Source organism: Stigmatopora argus, chromosome 19, assembly GCF_051989625.1.
Source record: "Stigmatopora argus isolate UIUO_Sarg chromosome 19, RoL_Sarg_1.0, whole genome shotgun sequence".
In the NCBI taxonomy this organism is placed as follows: Eukaryota; Metazoa; Chordata; class Actinopteri; order Syngnathiformes; family Syngnathidae; genus Stigmatopora; species Stigmatopora argus.
The window spans coordinates 4,151,028-4,165,962 of NC_135405.1; the positions used below are offsets into that span (position 1 = coordinate 4,151,028).

At 37.7% G+C, this 14,935-nt stretch overlaps 1 protein-coding gene across 1 annotated transcript in view; it reads right to left on the minus strand.

Annotated features, from left to right (window-relative positions):
• cd2ap (CD2-associated protein) overlaps positions 1–14,935 on the minus strand; it is a 44,584-nt gene extending 29,649 nt beyond the window's left edge. The window contains exons 1-3 of the mRNA XM_077587128.1: positions 14,533–14,935; positions 6,901–7,058; positions 2,076–2,244 (exon numbers count right to left, since the gene is read on the minus strand). Of these exons, the coding sequence (XP_077443254.1) occupies positions 2,076–2,244; positions 6,901–7,058; positions 14,533–14,536 (331 nt within the window). The 5' untranslated portion in view covers positions 14,537–14,935. The remainder of the gene's footprint in view (positions 1–2,075; positions 2,245–6,900; positions 7,059–14,532) is intronic.

Genomic DNA, 14,935 nt, shown 5'->3' on the forward strand with positions numbered 1-14,935 from the left:
TATAATCATAAAGTATTGCCATCAACTTTTGTATAACACAATGTCAAAAAGATAAATTGCCTGTTACATTCCCTAAATCTTGTTAGACAGTGAATATAATGGCCTTTTGTTGTACCCTTTGTCTCCGCTTCCGCATTGTCAGATGATGAACAAGTACTTTGTCAATCAAAATAGCTCTTTTTTTTTCAGATATTACTTTTGTTGTTGTTGACCACCTTGACCAATTCTCACACGAACACCTCCTCTCTGATCTTTATCCATTGTAGTGGTTCACAAAACAGTGTTCTCTGAAATGGCACTGAGTTCAGAGGGAGGGCAGCTGAGACATGTCTCATTTCGTCAAATTAAAGTATAGTCGCGGCAAGTCTCTTTATATATTTAAGATAAAAGATCCCTTGATGAGCAACTGTCACAGGTTGTTTATGAAGAGCGTGATTGTGCCAAAACAGTAACTCAATTCAATCAGTGGGATGAAAGAGCAGAGCATTTGTTTCAGACAATAGCAGAGCTGCCAAATGACAAAAATCATATTTCGTAGTGGGTAAAGACAATTTTCAGATTTTGTAATCATTTTTCCTACTGGCATTAACCAGCGATGCGTAGAAAAATAAAGCTCAATATTCTCTAATTTTCTAATGCTTTTCAAATAGTTTCCTTTTTCAATAGTTAATTCTTACAAAGAAATAAAAAATAAAACAACAAATTAACTATTACTCACATTTTCGATTTGTGGACATAGCTAACACGCGTCTACACTGCTTGAAACTACTAATGTGAATGTGCATGTGTCATTGGAGAGGAAATGAGCACGCTACTTAACTTTCAAAATGATTGAACGTATTGACAACGTGCAAAATGCAAACCTTAGATCATGATGTTCCATTTCGAAATTAATTGTCATGGTAAGTTATGAAATGGCGAGCAAAAAACGAAAATATTCAACATTTTATTATTTTTTTCAGGTAAATGTGTGGAAAAAAAACTGTTTTTTTCTTCGTAATTTTGATACAAATACGTATTTATTAGTTTGGTAAAAACTGGCGTAGTAAACCATGAAAGATTCGGAGTACAGTGGTACCTCGAGATACGAGCTTAATGCATTCCGGGACTGAGCTCGTATGTCGATTTACTTGTATCTCAAACGAACGTTTCCCATAGAAATTAACTAAAAACCAATTAATTCGTTCCAACCCTCTGAAAAAACACCAAAAACATTTTTATTTGTTCTAATTCGCCATCTATTAACAGAGTAACAAATAACTAGTGGTTATGATGTTTAATAGTACAAAAATTAGACGGCTTTCACGGAGGGGAGAGAGAGGGGGACAGAGAGAGAGAGAGCGAGAGAGACTGGTTGCACGGCAACGCGCTAGTAACAAACAAATTTAAATGAACTTGAATTACGATACAGTCACACAAAAATAAGTTTAATCTAACCTTACACTAAACTTAATTCCAATTTTGTTTTACATTTTCATACCTTTCTTCTCGCGGGTTAGCTCTATTTGCCCCGCCTCCACCCTGATTTTCAGCTGCGGCTAATAGAAACCTATTGAGGGTTGTTTGCTTTTGTCTTCTCTTCAAAATATACCGAAAATGATGCACACAATGTCCTCACAATATGATAACGCACGACCACTTGCCAACGAGAAGTAGTATGCTCTTCTCGTATTAGCGATCAAGCTCTGCCATTCTGCACTGACTAAGTTGGGAAAAAAACACTGAAAAAAAATGCTACGCTCTGCCCAGTGCTCGTAGAGACATTACACAAGGGAGTTGCAGGGAGAGAGACAGTGCCCATGATGTTCTTATGGGCAGCCTCTCGCGTCTGCTGTTTGTCTTGTATTTCAAGATAAATATTTGTTCGAAATTTTACTCGAATCTCAAATTGCTTGTATGTCGGGGCACTCGTATGTCGATAGATTACTGTATTTGGCAGCTCTGCAATAGGGCTTCAAGAAATATTCAAAGAAGCTTTAAAAAAGTGACGAATATTTATATATATATATATATATATATATATGTATATATATATATATAAAATGAATCAATGAATATTCAAATATATTTCTTACTCTTCGGGACAGCTGATGGTCGTGGCTGGAAGCCGCCAGTGGGGATACCAATAGTACTCATCCTCTGAACCAAGTTGGCAACATTCCCCACAGACTTCTCTCTCTTCATAGGCTGAGCGGATTCCTCTTTTGGTTCACTTTTTGTTTCCTTGTCCTCTTGTTTTAATTCCTTTGAGTACAACAAAATGAACAGAAAATGAAGGGAAAAAATTATTACAGAGATAAACAATGCACATGGAAGTTCATATTTGTCATTGAAAATTTGTAAAACTTATATTCTGATTTGTTTTGAAAAGACAAAGATACTTTCATTTTTGTTTAAGATTAGTAAATGAGAATAATGTAAGTAAATCCCAATATTTCTCAGAATGTGGTGAAATAGCTGCGTGACCAGACATTTCGTCGCCAGACACTTCGTCGCCAGACAGTTCCTCGCCAGACAGTTCCTCGCCAGACAGTTCCTCGCCAGACAGTTTGTCGACCGGACATTTCGTCGACGGACAATTCGTTGCCAGGCAGTTATAATAACAGACGAACTTAGGGCTTCATTAAGAGGGGAGAGATTTTTTTTAGTCGAAGAGGATGATATCGTTTTAATGGCAACTGACACTAATCTCGATTTATTGGCAAAAAGTATGCACTGGTATAGAGTTGATGGTTGTCAGGTGCACTATCAAACGTACTGTCGCAAAACCAGTGCATACCTTTTGCCAATAAATCGAGATTAGTGCCAGTTGCCATTAAAACGATATCTTCCTCTTCGACTAAAACAAATATCTCCCCTCTTAACGAAACCCTAAGTTTGTCTGTTATTATAACTGTCTGGCGACGAAGTGTCCGGCGACGAATTGTCCGTCGACGAAATGTCCGGTCGACGAACTGTCCGGGCGACGAAGTGTCCGGCGACGAAATGTCCGGTCGACGAAGTGTCCGGGCGACGAAGTGTCCGGGCGACGAAGTGTCCGGGCGACGAAGTGTCCGGCGACGAAATGTCCGGGTACCAAATAGCTGTTGTCAGAACTTTTTAAATGCCAGTACTATTTTAACCACTCAAGATGCAAGTACAGTAGGTTCTCTACTTACAAATATCTGATTTATGAACATTTGGATCGATGATCCAAACCTTCTAGAATATATATTGATTATCTATGTGTTTGTTTGTTTGTTGTTGAGTCCATAGACTCAGCAAGTGGTGCGCTCTCAACAACTTGCGCTGAACGTCTCCAAAACCATGGAACTCATCCTGGACTTCAGACGGAACAAGACCGCTCCACTCTGCTGATCTCACTTGGACTACTTATTTATTTACTTCTTATTTACTGATTATTTATTTGTCTGTTTGTTGTTATGCACTATGTGGTGAAAGCTTTAAATCTCATTATACTTGCATAATGAGAACAAAAGCATTCAATTCAATCCAATTCTCAGTTGGTGGGTGGCTCAAATTACTGTAATTTAACATCAATTCAGGTTGCTGATGTGTGAGCAATTAGACAGATACGTAGTATAGTATTTGACAGATATAGGACAACTTATTCAGATATTCATTTCTTATTTTAACAATTTATTTTATTATACTGTTTAAAGCAATAGAGAAGATCTAGTATAAATTACCTCCATGTAAATGAAGGTTACAAAAATATTTTGTTCGCAAAATGATTCATAAGGCTTAGGATAAGCGGTTCAGAAAATGATTGAATGAAAATGAACATAATGTTTAAATTAATTAAAAAATCCCATTTATGAGCGTATCCATTTTGTGACAAGCAGGATGTCCGGTCACGCTATGCACTCAAAACATAAAAAGTAGCTAGGAAAATTAACACACAAGCTTTTTAGTTTATGTACTTGTTCAAACTGTTTGTGTCTTTCTGTGTCTGAGACTTAGACGAAACTCACTCCAATTCCTAGGTCATTTTAAATTGTTTTTCCTAATAGTCGTGCGTATATCAGTGGGTGGTCAATATTGACAAGAGAGATGGGGTGGAGGGGTTCTAATCTGAGATGCTTGCATTTGATTGTCTCAAATAGAACAGGCATTTAAAAAATCTTTAACAAGTGGTATTTTGCCTTCTACCTAAAAGTCATGTGATTAATTTAGATTTTTCTACACTATTACACACACAAAAATAACAGGGGTGCCTAACCAGTTTTGCCTATAAAAAAGGGACACTGGAGACAAAATTTGCTTGAATACAGATTGATATTAAAAATGGATTCCAGTTTACTTTTCTTGTACAATAAAACATTGAGTTTATTAGTAAAAATAGGACTATATTGAAACACACCATAAGCCGATTAGGGGAATCCAGATGAAACAAGACAAATAAGAGAACATGTGACCATACAGTACTTTTCCAGCTAACACTTTATGAACCATCAACGACTGATTCCAATGGAAAGGGAATCTGTGATAACCACAGCGTCAGTGCAAAATCATTCTATTTAGCTAAACAATGACTGGGTTGACCATCCGCTTCCTGGTTTCTAAAACCCTGACATAGCATTTTCCAGGAAGTTTAGTTCGTATGTGTGTGCATGCATACCGGCATGGAGGCTTATTTGTCAAAGCTATTGTATATGTCATTGATCTTGAACTTGAGTTAAGTCCTGTAGAACATTATTTTACTGCCCACTTTTAGTGATTATTATGTCACAGTTGCCAAAGAAGTATGTTTCACAGTAGCCGCATGTGTAAAATATGGGGATGTGTAGTCCCAACTAACAAACAGCCTCTCATATTGCCTCAAATATTTTTAATACTGACAAACCTCTGCACCATACGTGCTTCGTTCCTTATAAAAGTCAGAGTTCAATTGGATAAAAAATAAATGAGTCAAAAGTTGCGGTTTATAGTCAAATAATAATGGTAATCCTGGTTATGAGAGAGAGAGAAATTGTATATTTTTATTTTGTCTACTGTTCTTTTGTCATTCAGCAGGAATACCAATTAAAAGGGAGAAGAGGAAAGTAGACAACAACAACCTTTTAGCTATAGCCACTAAAGTTCAAGAACTGCTAAGTGCTGTTTCTCAGAAGATTAGCTACCTAAATGCAGTGATAGATCCAGTCTTCTTACCAGATTAACTACATACATATATTGCTATTACGGAATTGAAGACTGGAGAAAAGCAAAATATACCACAGAGACAGGACAGGATATAACACTAACAGTTGATAGGCGAAACATTTTTTACAGTCAAGTGCCTCTGGTGATAGTCATAAAATCTCCCCACCCAATTAAAAAAATAAAACTTAGAAATGTGCAGCAAATGATTGTTGGTTTTGAACTTTGAACTATATACCTGCTAGCAACACTAGGGCTATAGTAATATGGAACTATTAAAAGACGACAAAACCTTTTTGGCATGCATACCAACAGGAAGAATTTCATTTAATAAATATAAAATACCATGTTTTTTCTGATGTGAAATTTTGCGGGGAAAAAATGGAAATAAAAGTCAGTACTTTCCACAAAGGGAAGCCTTAGAGGCAGATATTTTATCTAATCCAAATCATCCCAGTTTCCGCACCCTTCCTCGAAACATCTGTAATGCCCATTGCCTCATGAAGTTATAGAAAATTAATTCGGTAACACATGAAGCACCACTTTGATATTTTCGTGTAAAGATAATATATTTGGGAAACCAAAGGAAAAAAAAGAAAGCAGGAACAGATTGAACATCTTTAGTAACGGTAAAGAGCATGTGTGATTTTTTCACTATAATCATTAGCCTGTGTTCGATCATCATCAGTGTTAGCTGTATTTGCGTTGCTACAAATGACATCACAGTCATTAGCAATTTTTGTATCATTGTTGACAAAAAAATATGACAATAATTATCGTTATTGTTTCATCCCTCAGGTGTATTTATGAGTTAATCTCCTATGGCCTGGCGTCCACATGTGTGGATATCACATTTTTGGTTGTCAAAGACTACAATGTTACATTTTGGACTACCAGGGCCTGGCGTCCACTTCTATGGACATCATTTTTCTAAGAAACTACCGTAATTACTCGAATATAACGCGCACTCGAAAATAACACGCAGGTATAACTTTGGGCCAAAAAAATCTGGAAAAACGCAGTACTCGAATATAGTGCGCACCTAAAATTTCCCGCTGACGAAAATCAGAAATCTTACCTTTTTTTCTTCGTTTCACGATTGTTTTGTTCAAACAAATTTATTCATTAGAATCCTTCAAATGAAAAGTTCCTCTCTCTCTTTGTCTGTCCTCTCATACATCTCTTCGTTGAGAATCCTATCAACGTCCACGCTTCCTTCATCCACTTCCTCTTCCTCCCACAACACATCATCCGATTGGCTTTACGAGATGACGTAAAATCCGTGCGTCAAAGTGAGTTTGACAATGCTTTTTTCGATCGAAAATTTGTAATTTATTTTATTCAATTCAATTTCAATTCAATTTATTTGGCAAGAAAAAGCACCAGGCTAAGGGCCATGTAACAAGACACAAAAAAAAAAAAAAAAAAAAAATTAAAAAAAATAAAATTGTTTTTGATTATAACACGCACCCCCAACTATTGGAATTAATTATTTTGCAAAAACCTGCGTGTTATATTCGAGTAATTACGGTACATCATGTAAAAAGATAATTCTTTGTTTTTACACTCATCAGGTCCTAATTAGCCTAAAGAGAAAATGAAAATGCATGTCTTACAAGAGTCTGGGTCATAGGAGGTTAAATAAATTATTGATTAAATAATTATTAATAAAAATTCTGTAGTAGAACATAACTTTTAAATTCAAACATGATTAGGGCACAAATGATTGAGTAAAATACAGACACTCAGAACGCTCACCTTAACAAAATTATCAGGAAAGAGACCCCTTTTCCCGTTGAGATCTCCCTCCATCCAGCCATCCTCTTGTATGCAGGAAACATTCTTTATGAGATCTCCTTTTCGCAAGGTCAGCTCATCTTCATGGAGTGCTTCATAGTCAAACTCCACCACAACCTCTGCTCCAGCGCGGAGATCATAAAAAGGACAAGAAAACACGTTTAAAAAAAATTGTAGACCAGAAAAATGTAAAAGAATTCATAGAGGATTAACAATTTTTTTAATTCCATTTTAATTCCAAAATTACTGAATCAAATTATTCAATCCAGAAAATAAGAACCTTTCAAAATATCCCAGCTGATTTTGGCCACCAGGCGGAGGACACCCTGAATTGGTGAGCAGACAATTGCAGTGCACAAGGAGACAGACAACCATTCACGCTCAAACTCGTGTAAAGGGGTAATTTAGAGTGTTCAACCAGCCTACCCTGCATGTCTTTGTGATGTGGGGGGAAACCGGAGAAGCTAGAGAAAACCCACGCAAGCCCAGGGAGAAAATGCAAAGCCCACACAGAAACCATATTAAAACAAAAAATATATTTCTCGACCCAATTTTCAAACATTTTAATAAGATCCAGGGAGCCAGTTGGGCAGCACTAACGAGTCGCATGCAGCGCCAGAACCTATGGTTGCTGACCCCCGCCCGAGTCTTTAAAGTATTCGGCCGGCCGACTCACAACATCCTTGGTCAAGGTTAGCAACTTGCATAAATTGAATGTAAAAAAAAAAAAAAAAAAAAGTACAGAAAGTAATGATAACTCAAAGGGGATGTACGCACTGAGACAGAATTCTCTGAAAGTAAAAAAAACTAAACTAATTATAAATTAGAGCTGGGCGATAAAAAGATAACGGTAATTATCGTGAAATAATTTTTGTCAACGATAATATTAAAAACTTTTGATAAAATTTCGATAATTGTAAACTGTAATTACACCACTGACCACCATAGAGAATGGGGGAGCTGTTGCAAGGTGAATGCTATTTCCAGACCAACGCTCAGGAGAAGAGGATGACGAGGAAACATGTTTTTAGCATGTTAGCAATAGAGGTTAACATGGAGCATGAACGCAAAAGGATTAACAAAAAAAGTTATAATAGGGGTGACCCTACATCGCGATTTTTCGTTATCGCGGCCATGTCTGGTCTACATTAACCGCGATATTTGAGGGATTACTGTAGTTACTTTCATAATTGAATAACGAGGAAAGTAATTATTTACTTGTTCAAAGAAGTTTAAAGTTTCAAATTTGAAAAAAAAAGATGTGATAGTGTGTCAAATGTGATTATCGTGATAATTATCAATAGACTGATATTTTTTTTATCGTGATAACAATTTTTGTCATATTACCCAGCTCTAATATGAATTAATAAAATTCTGTGTGAAATCTATGAATTCTTCATTAAACATGATCAGGAAATCAGACCCAAAATAGTACTTCACCACTTCACGGCTTCAACTTTCATGGCCTCAATACATTGAGTTTTTTTTAAATATTATATATATTTTATAAGTATAAAAAATTATCATAAAAATGTCAAAATTGACACTGAAACTCGCAATGCGGAACACAGGGCTTAACAGAATAGATTTTGTAAACTGCTTGGTTATCAATCACGAAAATGTCTATTGCCATCAATTATGCAGAGCATTTTTAAACACTGACAATAATTTTGTGTATTTACATCACGGTAAATTATTTTACAGGTTATGCAAGAAGATACACAAAGTGCAGTGAGCTCTAAAAAAATACCTTGTTTCAAGCATGCCACATTTAGAACCTGTTTTGCTGCATAGCAAGTTTCTAAACTGCACACCTACACACAAGCACATGCACAACTCCACACGTACACACGTCTCAAGAAATATAGCAAGTCTGTTGCATAATTTAGTGCAGAAGACTCACCCGCAAACTACATAAAACCCCACTTTCCACCAAATAAAACAAACTAAAAAAAACGGCATAAATGAATAAAATGCATTAACACAATGACCTTTTTGATCCAGAGAAAGACTTGCATTTAATTGTAATTAAAAGCTTTAATGTGATTTGACCTTCTTAATTTCAATTAATTCCATCCTTATTTCCTCTGGGTTTGTAGACCCCCGAGAGAGAGGTCTCAAAAACTATTTCCTTTGTTTTTGTTGTTGTTCTCCTTCTTAGGGAGGTTACTAACTAAGTTAGATCCTTAGAAAGATCTAAATGAAATTTGGTAGTAATATTCTGAGAATAGAAACTGGATGGTGCCGTGGATCTTTTGCCTGACTTTGGTCTGAGGAGTGTAGGTCGATTTCCACTTGTTGGGTGTATGATTGTGCGTGTGTCTGTCTCTGTGTGCCCTGCACCTGATTGGCGACCAATCTGGAGTGTATCCACCTTTTGTCTGATGTCAGTTGGCATAGGCTCTAGTACCCCACGTCATGAATAAGCGGTGTTGAAAATGAATGTATGTATGAATGAATATTCTAAGGATTACTGTGATCCTTCTTCACTTCGCAGCTTCAACTTTGGCGGCTTCACTACATCGCTGATTTTTTTTAATAAAAAATAAAAAAATAAATTTAAAAAAGTTCATTAAAAAGGTGACAATCCATGCTGAAACTCGAAAGTGGAGGCCAACCCCTGTCTTCTGCTTGCCACTTGGAAAATGGCGGAAGACCGAGGACTGTCACTCAACTCACTAAGGGAAAAAATGGCAGGCAACGCCCAGTGGCCGAGATTTTTATCTGAAAATAGAGCTTTCTGAGCGGCTGGGAGCCCTTGTGAAGGTGAACTTTTATCAGAAATGGGAGCCCTGTTCGACCTTACGCCGTGGCACTTATTTGAAATTAAAACTTGCTCGGCGAATTGGACGGCAGAGAGCATGAGCGAAGGGGGATAGTTTTGAGAAATGCAAGCCCCAGGTGACGTGAGGGTCGACGCCATCGGCCTTGTCCGAAAATAGAGCACTTTGGCCGGCGAGGATGGCGGGACGTCGAGACGGAGCAACGTGGAAGTTGAGATTCAAATTTAAGTCCGGAAAGTGGGCTGAAGTCGTTGCACTTATCCGAAAATAGAGCTCCCTGGACGGCTAATTGATGGTTGGACGGCGCGGAAGAGCCAAGTGGAAGTTTAATTTCCCGGCAGATCAGCCGGCGATCCGGCGGCCCATGCCTGCAGCGTCGACCCCGCAACCCAGCCTCGGCCGCAATAGCTGAACTGAAAATGCCGGGCTTCACACAGATTGCATGTCCGGGGACGCAGCTGGCTGGGTTCATGGAAGCCTTAATTGAAATGAAATGAATTAATTAACAAGTTCCACCGTCCTCATGATTTAAAAAAGCAAGAACAAAGCCTATGTTTTGAATGATTTGTTTATAAACAGACAATGGTGTTTTTTTAGGTGGTTTTGTTACCTGACATGTTTCCATCCCACGCTTAGTCAGGCGAGTACAGTAATTCCTCGAATATCACAGATAATGTTGACCAAACATGGCCACAAGAAGACAAAATGAACGCAATACAACTAAGAACAAAGCTTTGGTGCCTGTAAACTGGATGAGCAACCGGAAAGCCTGGATCACAAAAGCCTTCACAAACTGTAACCTCAATGAAAAAGGGCTCCACTTCAAGGACTTGGACTAAAACTCCCATTATGCTTTTTTTTGTTATATCAAGCGGAGAGGAAATATTTTCAGTGTGTACAGTATTTCAAGTATTTACATTTGCATATATACACATTATATTTCGATATTAATACATTACAGGGGCGGCCCGGCGGATGAGTGGTTAGCATGTCGGCCTCACAGTAGGGGTATTGGGTTCAAATCCAGGTCGGTACACCTGCGTGGATTTTCTCCGGGTACTCCGGTTTCCTCCCACATTCCAAAGACATGCACGGTAGGCTGATTGGACACTCTAAATTGCCCCTAGGTATAAGTGTGAGCGTGAATGGTTGTCCGTCTCCTTGTGCCCTGCGATCGGCTGGCCACCGATTCAGGGTTGTCCCCCGCCTCTGGCCCATGTCAGCTGAGATAGGCTCCAGCACCCCCCATGACCCTTGTGAGGATAAAGCAGTTCAGAAAATGAGATAAATACATTAAAGTCTTTTGATATGCTTATAGCTGTAATATTTAATAAATATACACTTTTTGATAATTGTGCTCGTGTACTTTGACATTTTTCGAACATTTTTTATTTGGATACTCAACATAAAAAAACACAATGTACAGAAGACGCAAAGTGGTAAAGGATGACAGTATTACCAATAGTGAATTACAGCATGGCAGTCGCAACAAGCTACAACATCAAAGCCCTCAACTTAATGAGCAGCTGGTCGTCTATGTTAGTTTTATTGGCCGTTCGGATTAAAAAGTGACGATAGTATATACGTGAAATTGCCAAATATCGGCCATCTGATATATCGGACGGTCATTACTTTTAATGTCCCTGGGCCGATGAGACATAGAGGATTCAGGTATGCATAGTTGTATTCTATGGTAGACCGTCAAAATGCCTCTTCAAGTCAAAGCCCCGACCTCAGGTGACAGAGAATTCATTAAGTGATGCCAGAACATAGATGAAAATGCAATAAAATTATTTCTGCAAAAGCCGGGCTTTCAGTTATGTTTTATCATTAAAGCCAGTCAAAATTCATATACAGTAATCCCTCGCCATTTAGCGGTTCAATTTTCGCGGCTTCACTACATCGTGGATTTTTTTTCTGGGGATTTTTTTTTAAGTTCATAAAAATGTGAAAATCCACGTTGAAACTCGTAACCACTCTTACTACTAGGACTCAGCAATGAAGATTTAAAAAAAATTAATAGGGGTGACCCTACGTTTTTGGATTATCATGGCCATGTATGTTCCACATTAACCTCGATATTTGAGGGATTACTGTAGTGCATTCCTGTTTTTTTGGCATATTTTTCTTCCTTGAATGAACTACATCTGTGTCATGATCAACGACTTAGTTAAATTGTTAAACACACAATTTTAGTTTTGATTTCATAAAGAAAAACAGCTCCCCACTAGAACAATGCGCCAGTGACGACAATACAAAATTATGCTGTTTTTTTCAGAAGGTGCATCAGGGGCAAATATTCACAGGAGGCATTTAACACATTATTGAAACAGTGCACCACTGACATACAAGTGTTAATATTACCGGGCCTGACAGCCAATTCAAGTTTTTATTGTTTTGTTGTGTCTAAAAATGGCAAATAGTAGTTAAGTGTTTAAGTTTTTCCTATTCTACCCAAGATTGTGTTAAGTTTTGAAAAGAGATGACAATGCATTATGAAAGTCTAAAAAATGTTCACTAAAAAAACACTTTCACACTTCCCTCCCAGTTCAAAAAGATAGGAAGCTTATTGCTGCCAATGACAGCGAATGAGTCAAACTTGTCTACAAACTTGGAATTCCCAGTAGACCAGTCTAACATGCAGCAACCCTTTTCCGACAAAAATGTAGTTGACATTATAAACATGTAACACATCAGCCACAAGTTGAAAAGTCACAACATTTTTTAAAAATTTGTTTTAGAGAAATTATACTTCATTATACTATCACTGAAATAGCCTTATTAAGAAAAATCAGTCTGGCACGCTAATCACATACACATCGAATCATTTTTGAAAGTTTAAACACTTAACTGCATGTCAATTAAGTGTTTCAAAATGATCAATAGTACTATGGACTCACGAGGCCTACCGTATTTTCTCGCTTATAAGACGTATTTGTAACTCAAGAAAAAGATGACTGAATCAAGGGTACGCCTTATATGCTGACAAGACTTCCAGCATTGCTGTACTTTTTCACCAGTAGGTGTTTGCATATTAACATTTGCTATTTATTATTGTTATTATTATTATTTTCGGTTTTGCAGTAAGAAAACAACCATTACTGGATGAATTACTAACTTCCTTATCTTGTCCCCAATAATGTGCTTTTGATTCATACAGAATCTCAGAAATACAACGTGCGATGATTTTCCCTTCAAAGTAACACATTTGTACTTCCTATTAAAACCACAAATATGGAGGTGAACATTGTGAATCAGGGGGCGGTTTATACGCGCGAAATAGTCAAATTTAATTATTTTAGGGCAATTTTAAGGGTGCTGCTTATACGTGGGGGCGGCTTATATGCGAGAAAATACGGTATCACTTTAACAAGCAGAGTGGCTCGCCTACCTACATGTAAATGCCCACACTAAAAACGCACCATGTGATAACGGCGTGGGTGGAAACGCAACAATTCAGCACAGAAAATCAAAAAATCAAATCTGTTAAGACTACAGTTGTACCTCTACTTACGAAATTAATCGGTTAGAACTTTTTTCGTAACTTGAACATTTTGTAAGTAGAGGTGTACTTCATATGTAAATTCTCTCATTCGTTCCACGATCCTCACACAACTGCCAACTAAACCCTTTAAAATTGGTCAGTGTCCCAATTTTTTAAGAAAGATGTGAGAAAAATGCAGAAATGAGAGAAAATTATAAGAAAATGCTTTATTAATGTCTTCAAATGAATATAATGGCCAAAAATCCCTGTGAAAAGGTGCACTGCGCCGCTGAAATAGTACCCTCCGCAGCCGTTATATTGGGAGATGCAATACTCGTGTTTGTCCGGTAGATGGCGGCAAGAGTCAGTTCTACCAGGGCCAAAAGCCGTCCACATTGTACATTTTGGACTTTTGCCCTATGTGTGTGTGTGCGTGCGTACGTATGCATTTGCGTGTGAAAATATGTGCCATGTTGCATTTGTACAGGTTTTAATCGCCTAATAAGCGAAATTGCAATCATTAATAAGGTGAGCATTTAGCCGAGGTGGACAGGTATGGAAGAGGGAATCTTGAAACATGGATAGTGGTTATTGTAAGACAGACAATTGAATTGAATGTTTTTATTGTCATTATATGTGATAGAATGAGAGCTATGAAATGAGAGCCCAGTAGAGGGTAACAGGTCTCTAAAGTGAGAATTAAGGCTTCTGCAACAATATTTTCAAAATAAAATATAAGGAAATGCATTTACTTTTTGGGGATTTCGTAACTTGGTCTTTTTTTGTATCTCGGGTAACTCATTTGTATATAAAATTCGTAACTTGAAGATTTCGTACCTAGAGGCATTCGTAAGTAGAGGTATGACTGCACTTGATTTCTAAAATTTAAACTGAACTAAATTAACTTATATTAGCTGTCTATTGAGTTAGTTTGACTCACATTAACAGCCAACTAAACACACTATTGAGTCCTGAACTAGGACAAGGTGTGTTTTGATACAGTACGTGGTTTCGGTACAATGGCGATATCTTTGAGATCCTTTAGTTACGTGATTATGTCGAGAAATACAGACACCCCACTTCAAAAGGAGGACTGTTATCGTTTGATTTGCTAGCTCGCTAGTCACCCAAGCTAAGCTAACCTAAGTGGATTGCTGCCTTTAACCTTTCGTCAAACGCTCACGGTATGATTTAAGACATCGCCATAAGGCTCGAATGCTCCACGTAAACTTGGCTTACGTAAATGTTTGCGAACACAAATGTATGGCATTCAAAACTTACTAACCCATACAACATAACACATTCGCCACATCATGGAAAACTCACCCATTCCTGTCCTTCGCGATCAAACGTTGCAAATTCCGGATTCAGCAAGCTTGGGGTTAGAAAACAAAGCAGCTCGCTAAATTGTTGGGCGTATAAACAGTTAACAACTACAATGTTGTTGGAATTAAGGAGAAATTGAGAGTTGTATATCCATTCGATTAGCCATGCGGCAGCCTCCCTTCTTCTCTCCTGGAAGTGCTTCAAGACTATTTTGCAGGAAGTTGAGCAGGAGTCTCCACCTTTCTTGGACTTGTCACCATTGGGTAATTTGTCAGTGCTGCTACCAAAACACGAAAAAAGTCACAAACTTCGCGGTGATTCGAACTCGGGGGAAAGTCCCACGAGAGGAATGGGTGGAATTTTGATCCCTGTCATATTATTGGTCCACTGAGCATATTAAACC